This window comes from Myotis brandtii, unplaced genomic scaffold (genome assembly GCF_000412655.1).
Source record: "Myotis brandtii unplaced genomic scaffold, ASM41265v1 scaffold943, whole genome shotgun sequence".
Classification (NCBI taxonomy): domain Eukaryota; kingdom Metazoa; phylum Chordata; class Mammalia; order Chiroptera; family Vespertilionidae; genus Myotis; species Myotis brandtii.
Genome location: NW_005371890.1, coordinates 427,281 through 454,366, shown reverse-complemented (window position 1 = coordinate 454,366; position 27,086 = coordinate 427,281). Strand labels below are relative to the sequence as shown.

The 27,086-nt window shown below is 41.4% G+C and overlaps 1 protein-coding gene across 1 annotated transcript in view; it reads left to right on the top strand.

The window, feature by feature from the left end:
- Nucleotides 1–27,086, top strand: part of CA10 (carbonic anhydrase X) — a 375,155-nt gene that overhangs the window by 49,822 nt on the left and 298,247 nt on the right. Inside the window, exon 2 of the mRNA XM_005885958.2 lies at nucleotides 22,675–22,749. Coding sequence (XP_005886020.1) covers nucleotides 22,675–22,749 — 75 coding nt within the window. The remainder of the gene's footprint in view (nucleotides 1–22,674; nucleotides 22,750–27,086) is intronic.

Here is a 27,086-nt window from a genome sequence, read left to right as displayed (position 1 = left end):
AATAAACCCTTTTATCACAGAGGAAGTGCCTATTCCAAATGTAACCATAGAACAAGGACAGTGTTACTGCAGAGAACAACTATAGGGGCTCACTACCGAATCGCCATCTCCATCCTCTGTGAGTAGACAGGCCAGATAGACGGGATCCAAACCCCATCTCTAACACTTACTTGCGACTTTGGACAAAACCCTTCTCTGAGCCCATTTCCTCTGAAAGTTGCTGAGTGGTTTACATGAAACAATGTATATAAAGTAATAAACATAATGCCAGTAGAAGTAGGTGCTATATTAGTCACCCTCAACTTTTTTGTTTAAATTGCATGAACCAAATGTAACCATAGAACAAGGACAGTGTTACTGCAGACAATAACTACAGTGGCTCACTACCGAATCACCATTTCCATCCTCTGTGAGTAGACAGGGCAGACAGACGGGGTCCAAACCCCATCTCTGCCACTTACTTGAGACTCTGGACAAAACCCTTCTCTGAGCCCATTTCCTCTGAGAGTTGCTGAGTGGTTTCAGTACATGAAACAATGTATCTACACTAATAAAAGAGAAACATGGTAATTGGCGTACGACGCTACCCTTCCCATTGGCTAATCAGCATATCCTTATGCAAATTAACTGTCAGCCAAGATGGCGGCCGGCAGCCAGGCAGCTGGAAGCGAGCAGGGAGGCTTGCTTGCTTCAGTGACTGCAGACTCCAACGTTCCCGCCTCTGAGTTGCAACTCTAAGCAACTATGTACTATGTTGCAAATGTAGTAGCTAAACAAAACCCCCGGAAACCAGCTTTTAGCCTGCCAGGATCTCAGAGCTGAAGTTATACATTGTTTCGATTATAGAACGGCAAACAAACCAGATACGAAGCCTCAGAGCTAGAGCCAGAGCTAAAGCTGGCCCAGAATAAAATAAAAAAAAGAGAAAAAAAAGGAGCGGTTGGGAGCTTCAGTCAACAACCGCCAGCCTGAAAGCAGCCCTCAGCCCCTCACCCAGACTGGCCAGGCACCCCAGTGGGGACCCCCACCCTGAAGGGTGTGTGACCAGCTGCAAACAGCCATCATCCCCTCATCCAGGCTGGCCAGGCACCCCAGTGGGGACCCCCACCCTGAAGGGGGTGTGACCAGCTGCAAACAGCCATCATCCCCTCATCCAGGCTGGCCAGGCACCCCAGTGGGGACCCCCACCCTGAAGGGGGTGTGACCAGCTGCAAACAGCCATCATCCCCTCATCCAGGCTGGCCAGGCACCCCAGTGGGGACCCCCACCCTGAAGGGGGTGTGACCAGCTGCAAACAGCCATCATCCCCTCATCCAGGCTGGCCAGGCACCCCAGTGGGGACCCCCACCCTGAAGGGGGTGTGACCAGCTGCAAACAGCCATCATCCCCTCATCCAGGCTGGCCAGGCACCCCAGTGGGGACCCCCACCCTGAAGGGGGTGTGACCAGCTGCAAACAGCCATCATCCCCTCATCCAGGCTGGCCAGGCACCCCAGTGGGGACCCCCACCCTGAAGGGGGTGTGACCAGCTGCAAACAGCCATCATCCCCTCATCCAGGCTGGCCAGGCACCCCAGTGGGGACCCCCACCCTGAAGGGGGTGTGACCAGCTGCAAACAGCCATCATCCCCTCATCCAGGCTGGCCAGGCACCCCAGTGTGCGGGGGGGCACAGGCCGGGCTGAGGGCCCCCCCCCCTTCCCCCCCCCCAGTGCACAAATTTTTGTGCCCCGGGCCTCTAGTATAAAATAATAAACATAATGCCAGTAGAAGTAGGTGCTATATATTAGTCATGAACAGTAGGTGCATGAACAAGAAGAAGGAATGGTGTACAGAGAAAGAGACAAAAGGGGCATTTGAGGAAAACACAGAGACAGAAAGAGCCATACACAGAGAGAGAGAGACAAAGTCACAGAAGCGTAGAGACACACACACAGAGAGACAGACAGAATCAAAAGGAGGCAGAGATGGAGAGAGAGAAGGTTGTTTTAATCCATCCCTGCCATAGAGAGATCCATCAGCACGTTGAGGTTGGGGCAGAGTTTTTAGAAGCACCAGAATGTGAAGCACAAACACAGCGTTCACCTTTCACAGGTCACATTTATCCCACGCCCTGCCCACCTCTCCTCTGTCTGCACCTGTTACTCAGGAAGCCCCATGGAACTTCATTAGCTGCGCAGGCAGCAGGCCCTTCCAGGCCACACTTCACTGTGCAGCTGCCGCCCTGTTAGCAAGACCTCTGGCCATGGAGATGGTCTTTGGGTTTGCTGACACTATTTAAGATTTTCTGGTAAATTGAATGCTGGCATAAACAAGGAAGGCCCCACGGTGAGGTCCCCTGTCTTGACGGGAGCAAAGTGAAATTGAGTCCAAAATGTTATGGTTTCAGAATTTAGGGCTTGAAATAACACTCCAGGCTGCCTTGGTTAATAATCGCCCTTCAGGAGGTTTCTCGGATTTGACATGTATCTTTTTATGCACGAGTCAAAATGAGTAACTAATGAGGGGGGGGGGGGGGGGGGGGGCGAGGTTGTTTAGCCAGCAGCGTAGTGGCCAGTGTGTGAGGGTGAGCAGTCGTGCTCAGCAATGACTGTCCTTTGGGCTTTCTTGTTCCCGTCTGCAGGTCTGAAAATTAAATACTAATGTTGGGGAGACTCATTCTGACCACGAAGAAGAGCAGTTGTGAGGGTCTTTACTGAAGTCTGAGTCACTGGTGCTGGGAAGCTCAGCACACGGTGGGAGGTTTTGCCTTTTACATTTTTAATAACTTTTTTATTCTCATCATAAAAATACATATTGCAGCATCCGGAAAAGACAGAAAAATCAGAGTTAGAAAATTAACTCCATTGTATAATCTTACCACCTGGAATAGCCTTGCTCAACATTTGGTTGCATTTTCTCCCAGATTTTACTGTCCCTTCTCAAAGTTGGGGTCATGTTTTATATACCGCCACACCCCACCCCCCGCCCCAGCCCACATTTGTATTCTGCTTTTTTCACATAGTATTTTTTGGTGAGGATTTTTCTTTGTCTTCAAATAATCTCCAAAAAGCATGATTTAATACTACATTGTATGAATGTTCCATGATATATTTACCTAATGCTCTTCTGTACAACATTGGGTTATTTGTAAGTTTATTAATAAGGATGTAGTCAGAACACATTTTGTTTTACATAAATCTTTGTAGTCATTGGCTCATGGTAATCTTCCCCCTAAGGGGGCCCTTTATCTTTCCTTTAGGAAACCCCAGCCCATCATAAGTCTACACAAGTCTGTACCCCAGGTTTAAACCAAGTTACAATTATCTCACATAGAGGCATGACCAACATTTGTTTTCATTTCCCTGAATGTTCTGGGAAGGTTAGGCTGCTGGTCTACCTAGAATGCATAAACAATGTTTAAGTTTAGGGGAAGAAGGTGGCCTACATTCACTTAAAGTTATTTTATTTTTGACCCAGGAAATAATATTTTAAAATTTTATTTACTTATTTTTTTTACATTTTATTTTATATTTAACTTTTTAATCCATCAAGAATTTACATTGTGACAAACATATCTTAACCATTTTTTGTTATAAGTAGTCAAGTTTCCTAGAAAATTGCCCACTTTGTTGTCATAGATTTTGATATTTTCATTATTATATCTTATTAACAAATATGCTAGGGAATATTTCAGCACCATCAATGCTATTTCATTGCTTTGTCTGCCAGTTGCTTATCAGTAACTCAGCATATTATTATAGCTTTATGAAGTGTTGATATATGAACATGTAGATCCCTAACAATATTTTTTTAAAGTCTTATGTGTTTATTCTTCCATATAAACTTTGGAAACAGTTTAAGTTACTAGATTATTGAATTAGATTATCACTAAAACTATATACACATTTAGGAAGAATTGGCATCAGTCTCCAACTGCTGAATGATGAAAGGATCTTACTGATCTCTATGTTACTGACTTGTCTATCTTACTCATCTCTTCTGAGGTTGTTTATTTCCCAGCTAATTTTCAAAAATAGGTATTTAAGTTTATCTAATAACATGTTTATTTTTAACCATACTTATTTCCCCATACCTATTTTAAAATTATGGATTTTTTTTTACATACCAGAAAACTACAAAGAATATGTCAAATAACTCCCCACTACTCTAAAACAGCAAATATTAACATTTTTGCTTCGGATATTTTAAATAAAATTTGTAGTAATCGGTGTACCCCTTTCTAATTCCACCCCCACTCTCTCTCCTCCTCTCAATATATAATCACTTTCTTTAAGATAGTAGTATCTATTTTTACATAACTTCACTATGTATGCATATGTGTATAAATTTTATAGTTTTATTTTGTGATATGTATATCACATATAATCTATTTGTGATATATAGTTATATATGACTACTAGTGGCCCATTGCACAAAGATTCGAGCAATAGGCCTTCCTTCCCCTGACTGCCAGCACCGGTTTCCCTCTGGCAATAGGCCTTCCTTCCCCTGACTGCCGGCACCGGTTTCCCTCTGTAACCCGGGACCCAGGCCTTTGGTCTGGCCACAGCAGTGAGGCTTGACTTCTCTGCACCGGCTGCTCCCAGCCCCTCCTTTTTTTTTTTCCCCCCAGCTCCTTGAGCAGAGGCCGGGGCTGGCGGGAAGCCTGGGTCCCCCCCCCGCCCCAGGCCCCCAGCCACTCCTTGAGCGGAGTCCAGGGCAGGTGGGAAGCTTGGCTTCCTCTGTCGCCGGGAGCAACCCAAGCCTCCTGCTCACTCCAGCTTCGTGGCCACTGCCATCTTCAGTCGTCTTCAGTATTCGCTCTGCGCCTGCATATGCAAATTAACCGCCATCTTTGTTGGGTTAATTTGCATAGTCGCTCTGATCGACTGGTGGGTGTAGTGGAGTGGCGGAATGATGGTTAATTTGCATGTTTCACTTTTATTAGTGTATTTTGCTTTATAAGATATGCATATTATAAATATCCTATATATAATTATATACCATATATACATTTCAAATTATCAGTGTTTTACAAATTGCTTTTTCCCTGAATATAATTTTTGCTTATAATTGATACTTATAGATCAAATTCCTTTAACTACTACACAGCATTCCTACAGATGAGCATGACTGTTAATCAACCTATTCCTACACTGATGAATATTTAAATTGTTTCCATTATTTACTTTCAATCCTTTGGTGCCATTTTATTTTAATTATATTGCTAAAATATAGACTATTTCATTCTTAAAAAGTCTAATATGTGAGTCTGTTCCTTATAATAGTTGAATTCAAACCATTTACATTTATAGTGATGGCTAATATATTTGAATGTATTTTCCCATTATATATTTTTTTTCTATCTCTATGGTTTTCCTTACACCTCCCTCCCTCCTTCACTTTCTGCTCTGTGTCTCTCTCTCTCTACCTCGCTCCTTTCTCCATTCTTAACTCTACAGAATTATTTTCTCCTTTTTTTTTTCTTTTTTGTTGTTTTTTCTTAGTCAATTTGGAATTTTTTTGTTTTATTTGACAGCTAGGATAGGCAAATAATTTTTCCTGACTTCTTTCAGTTGTTATAGTTATAATTCCCAACCCTCCTGTATTGATTGTTCAGAGTTTTCAGGCAGTCTAGAGAGTAAATTTATGCCCATAAGCTTTGGCATCCAACAGACTTCATTTAAATCCTGCAATTGCCTCTTAATAGCTTGTGACCATGTACAAGTTATATAATGTTTTTGAATCAATCTGCACGATATTTTCTCTTTTATGGATTTGTTTCGATTGAGTGACATGGTATGTGTGGGGTGCCTAGAAGGGTGTCTGGCATGCAAAAATCACTGAATAAAGGACAGCTTTTATTTATTTGTCATCATTTTAATCATCCTTGTCTTATTTCAGATTAGAATGGAAATTCCCATTGATTTATTTCTCCTCTTTGACCCCAATAATTTCACTTCTAAAATGTATCTGAAGGAATGAACCTCACTTGCAGTAAAGCTTAATTCACAAGAATATCTTTGTGGTTTTCCAAATAGTTGTGATAGAATATTCTGGTAGGAGAACGGTGGTGGTGGAGGGGTGATTTGGTCTTTTCTCTGAGAACCCATGGAAACTCTGTCTTTACATGAGGAGTGTTTTTAAAGATGACCTCAGCTATTTGTTAGAGTCCTCCTGCTTCCCACTTGCCCCTTTTCTAACAGTGTCAAGTCTTGGTCACTTGACCTCTTAGCTCTATTGCTATCTCGAGTCCTGTTTTGCCCCATTGGCATTTGATGACCTTTTTTTTTTAAATTACAGTTCTCTAAAGAAAAACCTTGTGTTTATCTTCCAACTTCTGAGAAGAAAGAGACATGGTGATTAAGAGCACAGATTGGGGAGCCAGACTGCCTACGTGTAAATCTCAGCTGCACCCCTTCCTACCAAGGAGACCTTGGGCAAATTACTTACCATCCCTAAACTTTGGTTTCTTCACCGATACAATGGGGACTATAAAATTAACACTAAAGAGGGTCTTGGTGCGGTTAATGAGTCAACATGCATAGAGTGCTTAGCGGTGCCTATGTGTAAAGCTATTTAAATGTTAGCTATCTTCTATATATTAAAAAGGCTAATATGCTAAGTGTCCTTCCCTCCATCCGGGTAATGATGTCACGCAGCAACGCTGGCCTTCCTCTCCCTAGCGCCAACTAGCCTCCTTACAGTTTCTTCAGGAACATGACTTGCTTTATAGCCAGGTGGAAGCATTTCACACTTTAACCAATGTCTGTGAAGCTTTTTCCCATTCCTCATCTCATTTGATCCTCACAGAAGTCCTGGAGTAGGTAGATAGGAGACTTGGTGGAGTCCTATTTTCTTTTCATTAGCTGGAAAACAAAGATTTAGAAAGCTTAGAAACTTGACCCAACTGAAAAGAAATAAGAAATGGTGGACCTTGAAAATGACTTCAGGTTTCTCACTGCGCAGAATATAGTCAAACACTGCTGCAATTAAATATTTTACCCTTTGTTCTCCCTGCATAATCTACAATAATAATCTGCTTCATGTTGATATTTATTGCTGTGTTGCTGACAATTACCTGAAAGAGAAATTGGGGTGCTTCACTGGGCTAGAAAAAGTTTGGCTAAATCATAAAGCAGGTCTAATTAAGCAAGTTTATTCTATATCTATAAAAGGCTAAGATGACTCACGTATGCACGAAACATATGAAGCTCTCTCTGGTGCCAATTGCATGTGTGTGTTTCCATCTGTCATTGTCAATCGTGAATTTTGTTGACATTTCTATTATAGAGCAAGGGCAAATAGCAATATTAAAATATTTCTTCTAATTAATTTCCTTTCAATGTGCATGAATTCGTGCACCAGGCCACTAGTTATTATTTACTATTTCTTCTCCTTTTTAAAATATATTTTAATTAATTTCAGTGAGGAAGGGAGAGGGAGAGAGAGAGAGAAACATCAATGATGAGGGAGAATCATTGATTGGCTACCAGGAGTCAAACTTTGACCTCCTGATTCATAGGTTGATGCTCAATCACTGAACCACACTGGCCGGGCTATTAGTTCTTCTCTTGCATGACTCTTGGCTAAGAACACTTTTGAATTCAACTCAAGCTCCAAATCCTAATGTCAGCTTGTCCTGACCTGTGATCATACCTTTGTATTGTACACTCACCAAGGCCAACATCTCTTCATCTAGCAGCCATGTGTGAGTATACTAGTGACACAAACACATGTACACGAACTATAAAAACACTCATATAAGGTCCATGCTGTATACTTCATGCAGACTCCTGCAATCTTCCAATCCTATCTCTTTTACCTTAAACATTAGAGCTTAGTGTTTGCTCCAAGAGCACACAGACTATTTCTGTGTCTGGTTGTGCCTACCTTGTGAAATTCACGATTGCATGACCCTGGATGTTCCCGCGGAAGTGGATGTGGAGAATTGCAGAGCATTAACCTAATGATTGTAGAGCATTTGCTTACTTTCTAAACAAAATATGGTCTGGGGAAATATGGCCAGAAGGATGAAAACATGTTATTGACTGAACTCTATATAATCCTTTGTGTATTTTTCAACTTTTGTGCTTGGTGATTTTTTTTTTCTTCTGAAAGCCAGAGGTGCTGTGGCTCTCAGGACTGGCATCTGCCTTGGTTGGCTGATTAAAAAAGTATTTGTTTGCAAGGGCTTTTTCTTTCTTTTCATTTATTGGTTTTATTATTATATGCTGTGTGTGACATTTATAACTGAGATAGGATGTTCTTGGCATTCCCAGAAATTTGAGAAAAACCTATTGTTTGAGAAAAAATAGTCATTTAAAAGTACATTTGCCTTTGTTCCTTTAGAAATTAATTTTTGAAGAGGATCTCAGAGAAAGCAGGCTCTCCCATAGATCCTCCCTTTTCATCCATAACAGTCTGTCTTTGATTTACAAGTGAGTAAACCTTGAGAGTCCATCACACTGAGTTCTAGAGGTGGATGAGGAAAGAACAAAAGAAGCTTTCTGGAGCTTAGAACTCAGGAACTTTCCAACTCTGTTCTTCCTCTCAGTTTTCTGAGGCAGAGAGGGTGCATTCTGTTCCTGAACCCCTTCTGCAGGGCGGCAAGTCAAAATCACTTTTCGATATAGTTGGAAGAGTAGTGTTTGATCAGCAGATGCCTTAAGGTACAGCTTGGGCTCCCTGCTGTAACTTTTCTGAAGGCTTTCATTCCTCTGGGTCCCAGTTTCTCCATTTGACAAATGAGGGGCCAGAAAATAGGATTTTGGAGCTCCCTTTCACATCTGTAATTTTATGTCATATGTTCATTTTTCTGAACAGGCTAGTCTATATTGAGGGGAAAATGAAATATGATTAGATAATTTGTTTATATAATTATAATTCATTATAATTAATATCTTATACTACAGCTTATTCCAGTAGCCATGCTTACTGTATAGAAAGGAGGTGAAGAAAGCTTTGGGTGTCATGTTGAATATTTACAGGTGGAAAAAGGTTACTCAGAGAAGAGAGATCCTTCCCCCATGTAACCCAAGGCTTTAATACTTCAGTAGCTTATTTAATTGAAATTTGCCTCTTTTTATCTAACATTTAAATAAAAGGAAAAGTACCTGGGTCATCAGGTTGCTAGTAACTGGGTTTTTCCCCCCTGTGGTCAAATAAATTGTTGTTATTGATTTATCAGCTGGGAAATGGTGATGAGAATAGCAGGAGAAAGAGAAAGGGAGTATAGGTGGGGAGGGAGAAGGTACTATTCTTGAATTAGGTTAAACAACATACATGATGAAATAGTTATCAATATGTGAATGATCTGACATGAATCTAAATACCCTACAGGTAGGTTCTTCAAAGTGGCTATCGCTATATGTGGCCAAGACTGTGTCTAGAGATGGCAATGTAATTTATCATTTCAACTGGGGCACCTTTGAGAGCAAAAGAGGGTCCTATTTATAATTATATTTAAACAAGGGTAAACTAGGAAATCCTAGGCAAATCAGAAGTTACAGTCACCCTGGCTATGTATGCTTCAAAACACATTTCTTCCTCTTCTTGGTCCATCCTAGGAAAATGGGAAGCTTCACATTTTCTTAAGTATCACTGTGGGATGTGGAAGATTCTACAGGACTTGCCTTCCTTCTCTCCAGTCAAACATCATTGCGAAATCCACAGCTGGGCATTTCCCTGGCCTCTGTTACATTTACTAGTAGATATATTCAGAAGACAATGTTCTAATCAATGAAATGGGAGCAGATGTAATGAGTATTATTTCTAGGCTTAATGCCATGACAATTACTCACCAGAGAGTCTGTATGCTGTCTTCCCATCTGCCTTGAACGGCATGGGGTTTTGAATTCATGTATTGCAGATAGCAGAGCCACAAGACAGAAGGAGCCTGGGTCCTGGATTAGACAGCTGTGCAACAATCAAGAAGAGCAGTTTGGGGTTTTGCGTGTGTGAGAAATAAACTTGTACTATGTCATTGAGATTTTACAGTTTACACTTAACAGCAGATAAACTAGTGGCATCATCACTAGCATTATCTTAACATACTGTATAAATGTTAGCTTCAAATATAGTAAACACATTTCTTTCTTTCTCATTGAACTGTGAGCCTCTCCAAAATAGAAATCCCAAATTGGTATTCAAATACAGTGAGTACATGCTGAGTATTTTTTGGACTGGATTGAAAAGAATCATATTGAATTGGATTGATATGAAATAAAATATACATAAAATGGAAGAAACTAGTCATATGTCCATACCTAGCTACAAGGGAGGTAGGGAGATGTAGTTGTTATTGTGAGAAGTCATGTGCCTTACTAAAAGCCAGGGATTCTCTTGTTAAAGAAAGGGAGGAGCCCTAGCTGGTTTGGCTAAGTAGATAGAGCGTTGGCCTGCAGACCAGAAGGTCCAGGGTTCGATTCCGGTCAAGGGCACATGTAGGGTTGCAGGCTCAATCCGGGGGCTGTGCAGGCGGCAGCCAATCATTGATTCTCTCTCAACTTTGATGTTTCTATCTAACTTTCCCTCTCCCTTCCTCTCCGAAGTCAATAAAAATATTAAAAAAGAAAAAGAGGAAAATGGATATTGGGAGATTATTAACACTACCTTTGCCACAGGGGCAAAAGACAATTATTGTGATCACCAAGTCCTCAAAAATAGTGATACCCTATTGAGTGGGCTCTGGAGAATTTAAATGGATTCTGAACGAAAAGGCCAGGTAGGAAATAGAAATTTATGAGTCATTCTCATTGATAAGACTGAGATAGATCAAATGATCAACTCTTTCCAGTTTCAACTCTCCCAATAATTCGAGTTCCAAACTTTACTTGCATCTTTGTGATTTAACTAATGGGACTCTAGTTTGGCTTGTCTGGACAGCCCAGCTATGTTCGTCATTCACTGGCTGCAGTGCTTGTAAATTATGGGACAGCCCCTGCCATGTAGTGCATGATCAGCAAATACTGAGTCCATCATAATCTGAAAGAAGGACAAAAAAAGATGCTAAGTTTCTAGTATATGAAAAAAATAAATTGCCCAGGCAGGGCAGCTAGGTTAGTCATCCCATACACTGAAAGGTTGTGGGAGCGATTCCCGGGGCAGGTCAGGGCTCATAGCCAGGTTGTGAGTTGATCTCTGATTGGGGCTCTTACAGGAGGCAACCTATCAATGTTCTCTCTCTCTCTCTCTCTCTCTCTCTCTCTCTCTCGCTCTCTCTCTCTCTCTCTCTCTCTTGTCCTTTCTCCCTGAAATTCAATTAAAAAAAACCTATCCTTGGGTGAGCCTTACAATTAACTACTAGATTAATTAAGCCACATGGCCTTTGCCTCAGGCTAGCATCTTGCCTATGGCCCACCATAGCTAATTGATTCCAATGGGTCACTTTGTCTGCTTTTTCTGCAGCCCCCCTGGGCCTTGGGATTTGTTTGGCCTTTGTCCTAACAAATAGCAGAGGTTTCCTCTGTGAGTTGTGGGAATCATTTGTTTTTTGGCTCCAGGTCTTCTGTTCTATTTCCACAGATTCCTTGGTGACTAAACTTTGACTTGCAAATATCATGAGTGTCCTCAGGGGCTCCAGCACTCTCCCTTTGTCAGTCAGGGCTAGCTTTTTCCTTCCCTGAGTTGGCTCAGAATTGATGGGAGGGAGTATGCAGGTTTACACTGCTTCAGGCCGTGATTTTTAAAAAGTATATATTTTTATTGATTTCAGAGAGGAAGGGAGAGGGAGAGAGAGATAGAAACATCAATGATGAGGGAGAATCATTGATCGACTGCCTCCTGCATGCCACCTACTGGGGATTGAGCCCGCAACCTGGGAAGTGCCCTTGACTGGAATTGAACCTGGAACTCCTCAGTCCGCAAGTCGATGCTCTTTCCACTGAGCCAAACCAGCTAGGGCGTGATTTTTTTTTCCCAACCAGATTCAAGTAAAATTGCGCCATAGCTTCTGGTTTCTTTTTCTGGGCAATTTTCTACTTTTTTCTAGATTCTCTTTCTGCCTCTTCTTGTACCCTCTATTTTCCCAATATCAATACCACTAGCAACAAATAATAAAAGTAATGGATGTTATTTATTGAGCACAAAATATTATATACAGTAGCACGTTTAGTCCTTAATGACAGTCCTTTGAGGGGGATAATCCCAATTCTCATATAAAGACAGTGAGGTTTGTCTTGTTGTTTTTTATTTTAACTGAGCATTTAAAAGTTGAAATAATTTGCCCAGAGTGACACAAAATTTAGTAGTACATTTGGGATTCAACCCCTGGTTGCTATATACTTTCCATTATTTCACACTGCCTCCCAAAAGATACTGACAATTCTACTTGTTTCCTTTTTTAATCATTTGACTTAGCCTTGCTGAATTCAAGCTTACAAAAGATAGGAGATTTTACTCTCATTCATAGCTACTACTTGTTGCGATTGAAGGTTTTGTGTAAAATGAGATTAATCCCACAATTGACTAACTCATTGATTTTAGGAATTAGAAATAGTTTATCAGCTATAATGTAAAATTGACGTATTATATCAAGACCCTTTTAGTATTCTGCATACAACACACACACAGACACACACACACACACACACATTCTCCTTATCACTATGATCTATGAGAGTCTGAGTGAACCTGGGCATGGACTTGAATTTTGGGGGTCTGAAGTTTCATTTATCTGTTTTAAAACATGAATAGACTTTACCACCAAATTGATCTATAATATTCAAGTAAAATATGTCTATACCTGATTCCAAGATGATAAATAATAATAAAAACATGAAATACAAAATGTGTCCTTTGATGAAATGTTCATCTCAAGAATTTGTGACAAAAGAGAATCATTTATTGGATAGAGTTACAATGCTTCTTGTTTAGTTGCCTATTTCTCAGAAGTCAAAATGAATTTTTAATGAATTAGCATTATTCTGTCATTATTTTTTTATCTTAAGGTTACCCCAATATTTTCCTTTTAAAAAATAATCTCATTAAAATGGCAATGCAAATTGATGTTTTTGCAACCCAGGCATGTTCCCTGACAGGGAATGGAACTGTGACCTCCCGGTCTATAGGTTGATGCTCAACCACTGAGCCACACTGGCCAGGCTTGATCTAAATTTTTTACAAAGTAACTTAAATACAGTTATGCCTTGTCCTTGCACACTGATTTTGTTATGCTGCTCTACAAAAAGATCCTAAAGGAGGTGGAACAAAAGAAATTCTAGGCTTGAAAAACTTAATTTCTGTATTCAAACAACCAGACAGCCAATAGGAAGGGCATAATTGGAAAATTGTGGCATGTTTACTAAAAGGGCTATGATGCACATGTTAAAAATAAGAATGGAGAAAACAACTCAGGAAGTAATGTTTGATAAAAGAAGCAGAAAACAAAATTATAGCTACACTCTTACAATTACATAAATTAGAGATAATCTTTTTATCCCTTTCTTTTGTATTCTGTTGTTATTATGTAAGTTGCATGGTTCTTAATATCTAAGGGCTATCACTAAACTTATTTCAGGGGAAGAGTAGAGAGGAGTCTGAAGGTGAGTGTGCTTACAAAACTTGTAAATAACATTTCTAAATGGAGCGTATGCTTTCTCCCCTTCCCAGCTTTACTAAGCATGTATTAAACACTGTGCCTAATGCACCTATTACATGGATTGCCTTATAGTAGACAAGACACTACATCTTCCTTGAAATAGTTTTAATTTAGTTAGGGAGACAGGGCTATGGGAAAATACAGATGAAAAGTATATGAAGAAATTGTTGCAACCATGAGAAGACTAAAGAGATACAACATCAAACTGTGATGTGGGATTCTGGATGAGATCTTGGAACAGAAATAGGACATTAGGTTAAAAACAGAAAATCTGAATAAAGTTCACATCCCTGAGCTCTATGCCATCTCTCTTTTGGACTCTACACATTTTCGCATGGTTCTTGATAACCTCTTGTAAGCTCATGGTTTTAAATATCATTTATATGCCAAGAGTCATAAACACGTATCTCATCTTGACCTTATCTCAGAACTCATTTTAGATCCAACTGCCTACTTGACAACCCTTCATAAAGTTCATGAGCCAGTGGAAACAGACCTTCATGCTCCAAAGTTACTCTTCCCCCGTCTCCCTTGTCATCTCAGTGACTGTCAACATAGTCACTCAGGCCAAAAAAGGTGGGAGTAATCCTTCACCCATGGTCTTTAACTTCCCTCCTCTGATCCATCACTGTGCCTACTTACTTTTCCTCTAAAAAAATATGTAGGGTCCAGCCACTTCTATTTTCACCATTATTATCCCAGTTAAAGCCACCACCATCTCTCTCCTGGACCACTACCCACAGCATCAAACCTCATCTGGAACCCCTCTCCCCATGAATCCCCTGTGGCCACTTTTATTCTTGAAAAACCCAGACTCCTTTCTGCCACCTTAACATTTTTGAGCTCCTCTGAAACACTATCACTGTTGACCTTTATGAGGCCAGATCTTTTTTGTCATTTAAATCTCAGATCAAGTGTCATAATCTCAAAGGTCATCACTGTCACACCATCTAATGTGTCCTTCCAGTCGCTCTATAACCTCATCTGTTAAATTATGCTACAGAAAAATTTTCTCTAATATTCTTCTTATAGTTTAATCTGTTTACTTTTGCTGTCTCCAGTAGAATCTAAGTTCTTGGAAGAAACGGGAACTTTGTATTCTTGATGTACAGAATAATGCCTGACAATCATAGGTGCTCAATCAATGTCTGTTGAATTAATGAAAGTGGTAAATGAGGAATAGACACTAACATTCTGAAATTCACAGAGGCGAGGGATTACAGTGGGGCTGGAGTGATCAGAAGTTTCTTGAAAAGAGTGGGAATCAGTAAGGCTTTGAGAATGAGTAAGACTAGTCATGAAAAAGTAGATAAAGAGGGAATTCCAGGGGGAAAAGGGCTGAGCAAATATGTGGAGAGAGTAATAGACATGGTATACGTGGTGACAGCAGGGAGAACAGAAATTTTGTAAAGATTATGGGAAATGAGATCCAAGGAGTGGTAAATCCAAGCGGCAGAGATTCTAGAATACAAGGCAAAAATGAGCCATGTGAGGGACTTTTCCTCCTGTTGAAGCTCCAGCTAACTTGAGACTCTTAACCATGCTCTCATTCAAAGCCTTTTAGGTGAAAGTAATAAATGCGGATCCAGGACCACCTATTTTTTTCTTTATCTTTCAACACAATATAATTTTGATGTCAATTTGCCTGCGTCTGGCCCAATGTGTATGGTGATTCTAGCTTATATCCATCCTCAGTGCTTGGAACACTTTGTCTCTCAGTTAGCCAGTGCAATTCTTGATGATCTGTATGTTCTGTCTAGTGTTAGTGGTAAATTGGGATCATACAGAGTGGTGGACTGGGTAGAAATGAGTTTCATCCTTGTCTCAAAACTTCAGAAAAAGTTCAGAAGGGCAGAGATATAAATACTACCAAGTATGGCATTTCTTCCCCCCGACACCCACTCCCATCTTTTTAAATGAAACACATTAAGTGAAATAAAGGAATTTTTTATCACTTTGGTTTCCCTGGGCAGGGTGTCAGCTCCTGGTACTCTTCCAGCTGTCAAGCCAGTGTGGGCCTATCACCCAACTTGTCAACACTTTTGTCCACATTCCCACTGACTACAAACACAGGCATCACACCAACGTCTTTGGATGTAGACTAAAATGTCCCAAGGGCTGTTCAAAGGACTGCAGTTTTATATCATGGAAGACTCCACTACCGCATTTTTCTTGCACTCATCCAACTTTGATTGGGTACCTCTTAGGTACCAAGCTTTGCATAAATAATGGGATTTCAAAAAAAGACACATTCTCTGACCTCAAGAAAGTTACAGTTTTGTGTGAAAGAATGACTTGGAAATAGGTAAGTGTGGGGCACTATCTAAATACTAAAATGTAGGATAATCTAAGATCAGGGGTTCATGGAGGAAGAGACCTACCTGGTGGTGTAAAAGTCAAGGACTTGGAGAAGAGCGTTATCCCTGGCAGGTCCAATGGTGCCACATAGTGCACTCGGGAGGTCATTCACATTCCCTATGGTGAGCCGTGCTCTTCTCAATGTTCCTGCTTCCCATGGAGGGGGCAGAATTGGCCATTAAAGGGAAAACAGTGAAATACTTGGGATGGGGGGATATGATACTTTGCATCCCGTATCCCATGCAAGCAGGACTTTCTCAACTTGCAACATCTCGTGTGCTCCTGGTCCAGTGGGCTCAGTGCTCCTTCCTGAGTTACCTCTTCAATGAGAAATGCAGTTTTATAGGGAAGCAACTGCTCATGACTCCTACTGTCATGTTAGACTCAAGTAACCACATGTGCTCTAAATGACTCTCCCCCCATATATTTGGCTCCATCGTTCCTTCTGGTAAACCACCTGGCACAGGTATGATTGTACGGAGCCAGGCTTGGAAGCTCGTTTTGCAATGTGTATGCTTACAGTTTGGTGCGTTTTGACTAAAGGTGAACTTTTATTAAGCAATATCCCTCCCCCTATTGGTCCCTTTACAAGGGCTCTTCTGTTCCCTCGTGCGCCATTTTCTTCCCTCACACACCAGGGCGCGCTCAGTTGAGTTTTGTTCTTTCCCAGGTCAAAAGATCACTGTAATGTCCACATGCAGATGTTTCACAGTTGTGTTTTCTTCGTACCTAAGTTAATTAAGTTAGTTAACTCTATCTTGCAGCTCGTGATAGGGATAGAAAAATATATATAAATAGAGGAGAGTTGTAAATGTTTATCTCAAAACAATGTGAAAGAATTAGCAGGTGAAAATATAATCACTTTATCCATGGAAACAGGTGAGATTCCCAGGAGTCATCCAGAAATGTGCTTTATGGACTTGTGGGAGGAATAAAAGGGCTTCCAGCAATAGGTCAGGTCCCTAATGGTTATTTTGAAAAGCCCAGCATGGGACTGTGGGCAATGTTTGCATGATATCCCTCCAACTTTGGTGGCTTAGCCCAATGGAAATGGGGGGTGAGGAGGCCTATTGAATTTTATGTAGACTCTAGTGACTAATTTCAGGAAGTCTGAAAAAGATTTCATATTGCACATACCTTCTACAGTGTTTAATGATCAGATGCCATTTATATGTCATTGGAAACTCATGTAGTTCCATTCTTTTTTATTTTCTCTAAAGTAGCTCACGTCTAAATATTTGAGTAAGGAGCAGAATTAGATGACAAAATCCCCTCTTGCTCTAAGACAGGAGTCAGAAAACTGTGGCTCACAGGCCAAATCCAGTCCTCTGTCTGTGTTTATGAATAAAGTTTTATTGGCATACAGACACTCATCCATTTATATATTGCATATGGCTACTTTTTTGCTGTATTTGCAGAGTTGAGTAGGTAGGACAGGGACAGTATAGGCTTTGAAGCCTACAAGATGAACTATCTGGCCATTTACAGTAGAGGTTTGCTGACTCCTAATACCCCATACTTTTTTAAGTGGCTTCCCTTCTCTGTGCTTCAGTTTCCTCATCTGCACAAGAAGAGATTGGAGCAATAAACTCTGTATCTTTTTCAAAATCCTGATATTCTGAGTTTTCTTTCAAAGCTCACAAGTTCTCAAATTGCTCCAATGAGAAGGAGAATTAAATGGAAATGGGTTTTCTTTACTATCAGGAGAGGGGCCCTTGCCATGTGCATCGCCTCATCTGGCAGTGATGACAACTTTTATTGGCAGCAGAATGTCTTTGATTAGACACCTAGAGGTTCCCCAGGGGCTGGCTGCATGTGAAGTGAAGAAATCCCGATCCATAAGCAAAGAGAAGCAGAGAGCCCCGCGGAAGCTAAGGCTGTTTCCTGTTCACCTGTTTGCTTGGAGGAATTCTCAAGCAGCTCCCCACTCGCTGCAAGTTAGACGTAAACAAGATGACACGTGAGGGTCTGGCCATGAATTAAAGTGGAAATCCAGCACTTCTTTGGTGCTCTGTCTCAAATAAGCTGTTCCCACCCAGCACATCGCAGAATCTGAAAGGAGGCACCTTTTCTGTGTCCTGTTCTGCCTTTCAACTGATTGAAGAGTATAAAGCTAGACTGGGCCTTGGAAAACATATTACATCAAATGCCTTTATTTTCTTCAACTCAAGGCTGCAGTGAGCATATGTTGTAATGATAGACATTGAGCCCTGCTCGGGTTGACTGATTTGGGGAGATGAAGTTGGGTCCCTCACAATGCATGTTGAAGGAGGCTAAGGAAAACTCTGCAGTTCTATCATCCTAACACACTTGATTCAGATGGTCTGACTGTCCAGCCGCCTGCTAATGCCTTATATCAGCCCACTTTTCAATGTGAATGATCTGACATGAGATTGGAGATGAACAGAGCAAAGTGTTCTGCAACTTTCTGGATGGGACGGAGGTTTTTGGTGATACTTTTGTCACTTGCCATCCTCTTAATGATCCAATGACTTCATTTTCTTTCTTTTAAATGATGTTTCTTAAGTGGATGCTTCCTTATAGGGGTGTGTGTGTGCCTGTCAGTCTGTCTGTGTGCGTAAGCACGCACGCGCGCACACACACACACACACACAGACACACGGGAGAGAGAATATGAATGTATCTTAAAATCTGAAAATTTAGTCATCTTAGTTGCATTAGAATTAGCTTTCCCTTTTATGCTATCTTAAGAGCAAGCATCTTTGCTTTTTCTTTTTTTCCATTTATTCAAAGTATTTATTTATTCCATTTTATTGAATTTATTGGGGTGACATTGGTTGATAAAGTTACATAGGTTTCAGGGGTACAACTCTGTAATCCATCATCTGTATATTGTATTGAGTGTTCACCACCAGAGTCAAGCCTCCTTCAGTCATTATTTATCCCCCCTTTACCCTCCCCTTGCTTTTTCTTTTTCCTCATTGCTTTAACCTTTGGTGGAAAGGACAGCTTCTTTAGGATACAGTCAAATGGCAGGAAAAATTAGAAAAAAATTTTGAATATGTAATGGGGTGCACGCGGCACTGCAATTCAGATACATAGGGAAAGATGTGTCTTTTATCCATTTAGTTAAGACATTATCTTCTGATTAGTGTTTCACTCTATCTCATTTAGCATGTAGAAATAGTGCTATATATAGCCCCTGTAGGTCAGTGATTGTCAAGAGGGGTGCCACTGTTCCCAGAGGAAGATTTGGAAATGGGTGAGGCAACTTGAAATTGTTTCAGTGAAAGAGGATCCAAGTAGCTCCAACCCAGGGGTCACAGAGACTATACTCTGCAGTACAGTTGACAGTTCCAAGCAATGATAAATTGTCCCATGTCCCCGCCAACATTCAAGTGAGTGAAAACTATGTTCTCTATCTGAGCCTGCAGTTGCACTTCATTTTGCATCTGAACATAAAACATCTCTTACATAGCTCTGATATACCAGTTCTCCGGCAATGCAAAAACCATGTAAATCAAGGGAGGGTGGTATTTCATCTTGTTCCAAACTTTGCCAAGAGTCGGTTCACTATTTTGGAAAATGACACCACTGAGAGAGTGCTGCTTGTGGGTCCTGGAATCTCCAGTACAATACAACCTCATTATTCCCACCTGTTTCAGCCAAACATCCAACTGCTTCATTTTATCTCCTAGTGCATCATACCCAAGTATTTACAAATTGAAATACATATTTTATTGTAATTTAGCTCTGCATTTATCCTTTATATTATAGTTAAAGCATTATGTTAAATATATGTATACATTATATATTGAAATTACGTGTGTAAGTTAGCAGTCAAACTTTTCAGTAAAGAGCCATGTAGGAAATATTTTAGACTTTGTGGCTAAATGGTCTCTGTTGCAACCATTCAACTTTGTTGTAGTAGGAAAGCAGCCACAGACATTATATAAATAAATGGGCGTGTCTGTGTGTAGATAAAATTTGATTTATGGACACTAAGATTTGCGTTTAGTATGATTTTTACATGTCACAAGAATTATTATTCTTTGATTTTTTTTCTCTCAACTATTTAAAAATGTAAAGCCATTCTTAGCGCCTGCGCAGATCAAAAACAATTCGTGGGACATCTTTGGGCAGCTGACGATAGTTTGCCAATTTCTCTTCTAGTGCCTCATGCTAAAGCATTTACATATTGAAACATATCATCAATTATAGTTCCTTTAGTTCTCCTTTATATTTTATAACTAAAGCACTATGTTTATTTTTCAAAATGAATATGTGTAAATACTGTAAACAACAGTTTTTGTAAAACTACTTGATAGCCCTAGCTGATGTGTCTCAATTAGCTGGGCATCATCCAGTGCACCAAAGGGTTGATGGTTTGATTCCCTGGTAGGGCACATGCCTGGTTTGCATGCTCAATTCCTTGGGCGGGAGGGGGCGGGGGGTACAGTCGTTAGCTGACCAAAGTTTCACTCTCTCTCCCTCTCCCTTCCTCTCTCTTTAAAAAAATCAGTTAAAAATCTTAAATAAAACTACTTGGTTAAAAAAATTAATGTAAAACAACAATTTTTGAGTGCTTTGTAGATCTTTTCTTGGAATGATTAAATATATGCAAGAGAATGTAGCTTCTCCAACAGCTGGCTTTGAGAATGAAAGAGAAGGCTGTTTATGGTTTCAGTTGTTCAAATGACAGGCAAAGATCCTGATGGGGTAAAATTTGGTGATTTTTGATGAAATTCAGAAGTTCCTTTTTGATAAGGAAATCCATCCTGACTAATCTCTGATGCAAAGCCTTTAGGTGATGTCCACAGTTCAGTGCTTTTGAGCTTTCAGACATGCGTATCTTTTCCAGGCCTGGGACATGCTCCATGACTAGCAGAGCTATGCTGAAATATCAGTTCTTTTCACCCCCGCCCCCCAGTAGGATGTACTGTCTATGAATTTAATTATCATCCAGGTGTGTATTACAAGGTGCTTGTTTCAAAACAGGGCCACTGTGTTTGAATGCATTAGGGGACACCTGATCTCACAGATTTCTTAGCCCTTGAGATTCCCCTCTAGCTCCTATGAGGACCTCCCAATGAGTTGGGAAGGAATAGGTGGGTGAATTATATGCAGTGGCAAGGTCAGTGGGAGAATCAAAATCATTCTGAACTGTAGAGAAATGTCCTTTGTCCACCTACTTGGTGAACTTTGCAAGCATATTACTCTTGATCTGGTATCTCGGCTTGGTCATACTGAATGGTCTCCTTGGCTGCCTTCACATCTCCTCGCCTTTCCCTGGTGCTACTAATACCTGGAATCTGTGTGGACTCTTTTTCTTGGCTCCCTGGCTGGGCAGAATCCCTCCAGCCTTTGCTTGAAGTTACTTCCCCCTTTGTCTTCTGCCCCAGAACAGATGCACTGGCTTTCAACTCAGCTGCCTGCAGGATCTTCCTCAAGGGCTATGGGAACATCTGGCCTCCATCCAGGCCATGTGGGAAGTCAAAGTACTGGAAAATTCACTCTACTTTGATGCACCTTGAAATGTGATGTCTTTTCCAGAGCCTCAAATAGGATATTTGTTCCTCTTCTATTTGTTTCTAAAATCTCCTACCCCCACTGTCAGCTCCAGGAGAAGTGGGCTTCTCTTTTACTTGTCCTATGTCCTAAACCCGCCTTCATGACAGAGCTGCAAGCCTCAGGGGTCTTATTGTCATAGACAGAAAAAAGTATCTCCTCTGTACAGGGGAAGATACTTGGAGCTAAGCAATTGCAGCTCATATGGAAGCTAAAGGAACTCAGCAGATCCTCTCACTATACAAAGCATTGCTTTCAAACCCATTGTTTTGTATTGTTTTCTCTGACCCTGAATGAGGAGTCTGAACAAGGAGACTGAAAAAAGAACAAGATTTAAAGAAAGGACATTCAAGCAGAGTTTTAACATTTACTACATACTAGACAAATTATAATTATGATCTGAAATTACATTGTTTTCCTCAAATCGGACTAAGAGCTGAAATGTGAATGCGGTTTAATTGGTGAAGGGTTCAGCACAAGTGTATGTGTCACCATACTTTGGGGTATATCCCCATATGAAATGGTATAGCCCCAGTTCACCCATTAACTGTCATAAATGTCAGATGATTCTGAGGCCACGTCAGTATGAGCTCACAGATCCCTGTGAGATGTTCCAGTTTCTTGGGATTTCTGCTCTTTCTCCCTATGATGTCCAAAGCCCTCACCATGATTATTTACATTCTTATCTTCATTCTTCTTGGAACTGAGGAGAGCTGACTGATTGCACCCTTCCTACTTCTATTTTAGCTTTTTCATCATACTCCCTACCTCTCTATTCCTAAGAGTTCTGTGCATATGCAGGATTTTTGCCTGGCTTGTGGATGGAATCAGCCTCCTCTCAATTCCAGCAGAGGGTGTGTGTGTGTGTGTGTGTGTGTGTGTGTGTGTGTGTGTGTGTGAATGGAACAGAAGAAGAAAAGGGGTGAGTCGGAGGTAGAGATGAATGACAGGGGAATTCAAATAGGCTTAAATATATAATTATACTCTATTTCTATTAAATAGAAATATCTTGAGTGCTTCTTATAATACTCCATGACAACATATTTACAGGATAATGATCTAATTGAACAGAAGGAGGGAGAGGGTTGCTGTTAGTAGGACTTTTGGGGAGAAAAGTATTATTTTATGTATATTCACACTTCTTGCTTTGACAGCCAGGACACAGTACTTCTCTGCCATTACCTTACTCTCTCTTGTTTTTCCTTTAGCTCAACAGAATTCACCAAAAATCCATGAAGGCTGGTGGGCGTACAAGGAGGTGGTCCAGGGAAGCTTTGTCCCAGGTAAACCATTTACTCTCATTTATAAGAAAATAATTTGAATGAAATACGGTATTATTTCCAGAGTTTTGCATTTGCTACATGGCATGGACTGTATTGCAAAAGGCAGCATACTCTGACTTACGCGTTAGATGAATACTCCATCAGGAGAAAGTGTATGGAGCGAGTGGCAATTTAACCAAGACCGCCTTTTTCCATCTGAGTCTCCATCCCAAGGTCCTTGCACCTGCAGGTGGCTCTGTCAAGGAGAGGGTGATGGAGGACTGAGGGTTGAAGCTGTGTCTGCTGGAATTTGGTGAAGTGAGAGAGAGCCATTTCTTAACATTAGTGAAGCAGGGAGTATGGAGAGGACGGCCATGGCCATGTGGCCTGCTGGGATGCATGCTGTCATTGATGTCACTCCAGGAGCATCCATGGTCAGCACTTAACAGATTGGGCCAAGCACCAGCTAAAAATAACAGGCAAAGAAGATGCTGGAACTGGAGATGGGTGGGAGGCAGAAACGTACTGTAACTTTAGCAAGCACCAGCTAAAAATAACAGGCAAAGAAGATGCTGTCAGCATGGTGGGAGGGAACTGGAGACGGGTGGGAGGCAGAAACGTACTGTGACTTTATTTAGAAGCGAGGTGGAGGGTCCCTGCCTTTCCCCACTCCTCTTATTCTAGTCGTGGTCCCCATCCCTCTGGGGCGATAATGAAGACTTTAGTGGGGAGAGAAGCAAGGGGAAGAGCAAGAATGTTCAAGAGAAGGATGGAAGAAAAGGCAGGTGAGATATTTCAAAGTATTTTAACTGCTTATATATGAGAGGGGAAAAAGAAAGCTTTCAAGAGGAGCCAACGTGGGTTCCTCGCTCAGGCACTGAGAACAGATGGCCTCAAGTGTCAGTTGGGGTCTTTGTAATTGGTGGCAAGTGGAAAGAGCAGTGCCCCAGGTCACCTGGCTCATCCACATGATCGATGTGATGTCATCTTCTCCTGTTCTTCTGTAGAGTTCACTACATTCGCGGTGCAGAGCTAAGCAAGTTACCAAGCTTCTCTTCGCGTCCCTTTTCTCACTTGTGACATGAACATATGATAAACAGTGCTATCCATGGCTTGTGAGGGAAAGCCTGCTGATCAAACTTGGGGACAAAAGCCACACTAGTGATGGCAGAACAGAAAGTTGGAAAGAACCCGCATCTTTTACGGCCCATTGAGCATTGAGTTAACCACGGCATTGCCTCAGCATCGATTTTCTTAAGTGAGAAAACAAACCTCTTATTGTTGGAGCCACTTCGAATCAGGCTTTCTGTCACTTGCAACCCAATGCGTTCTTCCAGGTTCAGGTTTCTCAGGACACCATGGGAGGAAGGAAGTTGGAACTGGGTCCTGACAGTGTTTAGGATTATTCCAAGTGGAGAAGGAGAGGGTAGGGAATGTCAGAGTAAACAGCACTGGCAAAGAAGATTGAAAATGCACTTGGGGGATGGTGGGTACTTCTGAGTATCTAAAGGGCAGGGTACATAGTGGATCCGGATGTGTGAGAAGGCCAGCAAGGTTCTTAGAGGCCAGACCATGAAACTCTCTGTGTTCCAATTGCAAGAGCTAAGATACAATCCCTTTAAAAATAGAGGTATTGACCCAACTGGCATGGTGCAATGGTTGAGTGTTGACCTATGAACCAGGAAGTGATGGTTCGATTCTGGTCAGGGCACATGCTTAGGTTTTAGGCTCGATCCCCAGTGTGGGGCATCATGAGGTTTTTGTTTTTTTTTCCTTTTCCTGTTTTTTTTTTTCATTTTTTTTAAATCATCCAGGCAACAGATGGTAAGCACCTATACTAAGACTGTGAAACAAAACAAAACAAAACAAAAAACAGAAACAAAAATGGGTTCATTGTGGGATTTGTTTAATAGCATTTAAAGTATATATCTCTTTCTCACACATGTACATAACACATTTATAATTTAGCATAAATATATACACACATTTAACACATTTCAGAAAAATGTGTGCCAAATACTATCTATTCACATTTCGCTTATCCAAAACAGTAGGGAGATTGGGCATTCCCTTTAGTGGAGGCACTATGCTAGGAGCTAGGATTTCAAAAAAGAGATGGCCACACTTCAAGTGTCCGCGTAGAGATCCTAGGAATAATGGGAGGACAATAAACAGTTATAAGAAATTTACTCTTCCTCGGAGATATGACAAACACCATGGGATCATGACACTGAGTTTCTAACTGTCTGAATGATGAATAGAGGAATTCATAGCTTCATTTCTGACCAGGATGGCAGAAGGGTGCTTTGACTCAATGGCGCCATCCTCTGGTGTGTTCTTTAAAATCGAGTAGGAATGGTTCGCTCAGGCTAACCAGCTCATTCAACATGCAATTTCCAACCCTTCCTTGTTGGGCAGTTTTAAAAGCTTAAGATTGTTAGAAGATGAGGATAATTACACCTGTTGGCAGCCACCTGTGGTTTAGCAGTAATGCCTAATTACCTGTGTTGTTCAAAATGGCCAATTTTCTTTGCTTAAGAAAGGCTTATATTAGACACTGGTAAGACAAACAAGAGCTCACTTTTCTCCCAGCAGTTCTCCCAGTAGGTGATGCTTGCTGTCTAGGATGGCTGGCCTGGGGTCATGCATGGCTCTCATTCCTCCACATAGTAAATGGTGCCTACTAGTTAGAAAACTAAATATTTTTCTATTGCTGTGTAACAAGTGGCCACAGATTTAATAGCTGAAATTGACACACATTGATTGCCCCACAGTTTCCTGGGTCAGGAAGTCCAAGTATGGCTTCACTGGGTCCTCTGCTCAGGGACTCACAATGCTGCCAAAGGTGTCAGTGCAGCTGTATTCTCATCTGGGGCTGAGCTTTTGCAGGTCCTTAACAGGATTCAATTCTTTGGGGGTTATAGGACAGTGGCCCTAGGCCGTACAAGGTGTCCATTCTCCATCGGTAGTTCACAACATTGCTGATGGTTTCTTCAAGGCCAACAGCAAAGTATCCTGCCTCAAATCTTCGTCAGTGCAGCTGTATTCTCATCTGGGGCTGAGCTTTTGCAGGTCCTTAACAGGATTCAATTCTTTGGGGGTTATAGGACAGTGGCCCTAGGCCGTACAAGGTGTCCATTCTCCATTGGTAGTTCACAACATGGCTGATGGTTTCTTCAAGGCCAACAGCAAAGTGTCCTGCCTCAAATCTTTCCCTTCCTTTCTGGGAAGGCCTTGTCTCTCTTTTTAAAGTTAGGCCTACCCAGAGTAATCTCTCTTTTGATCAACTCAGCATCACCTTTGGGGACCTCATTTACATCTGCAAAATGTGACCTACTCACAGGGTTGAAATCCCACCATTTCCTAAATCCCACCCCCTCTCAGATGGAGGTGTGTACACCATTGTGACCTTCCAATAGGAGTAGACATTGTTCTAGCCTAGTGTCTTCAAATTGAGAAGTAGGTAATAATGTTCTTTGGGTGGGATATTGCTTGTGTTGCCTTTACATGAAGAATATCCTCAAGAGAAAACCAGAGCAGCTTCCCCCACCCCACCTCAGATTTCTCGGCCACTTTTCTCAGATTTACAACAGATGTAGAGGGTGAGGGAGAAGGGGGGACTTAATACATGACTCCCAGGCTTCTTTCAATGTGTTAGAGCAGTGGTTCTCAACCTTCCTAATGCCGCGACCCTTTAATACAGTTCCTCATGTTGTGGTGACCCCCAACCATAACATTATTTTTGTTGCTACTTCATAACTATAATTTTGCTACTGTAAACAATATGTAATTATATATGTGTTTTCCAATGGTCTTAGGCGACCCCTGTGAAAGGGTCATTTTACCCCCAAAGGGGTCGCTACCCACAGGTTGAGAACCGCTGTGTTAGAGAGTGGTGCTGTAGTCCATTGTTGAGATGCAGAAACCATTCAGTCAAGTGGGCAGGACAAGGTATATAGAGACTCCTGTGGACAGCAGCACTCAGGGGCCCATCCAGATGTCACCCCAAATTGCTCTTCCAACTTTTCACCCTGCCCTCCTCTCCCCGGCTCTTTTACCCTCTGGCCCTAGAACCTAGCTTCTCATGTGTCTCCCCACTAGGGCCCACATCCTTGTGTTTAGTGACCTTGCCTTTTGGCCTCTGGCTCAGGCTCAGGGTTTGCTTCCCGCCCTGTACCCAACCTCCTACTCCATCTTTGACCCACAGGTTCTGTTGACCGTGGTATCAAGTGAAACACAGGACATAGGTTCTCTCCCCTCAGATATTCACTACGTGGCCACCCCAACCCACTCACTCTAAAGGGAAGAGGGTCCCATAGCCCCCAAGCTTACCTATCCTCCAGCATCCTTTAATACAC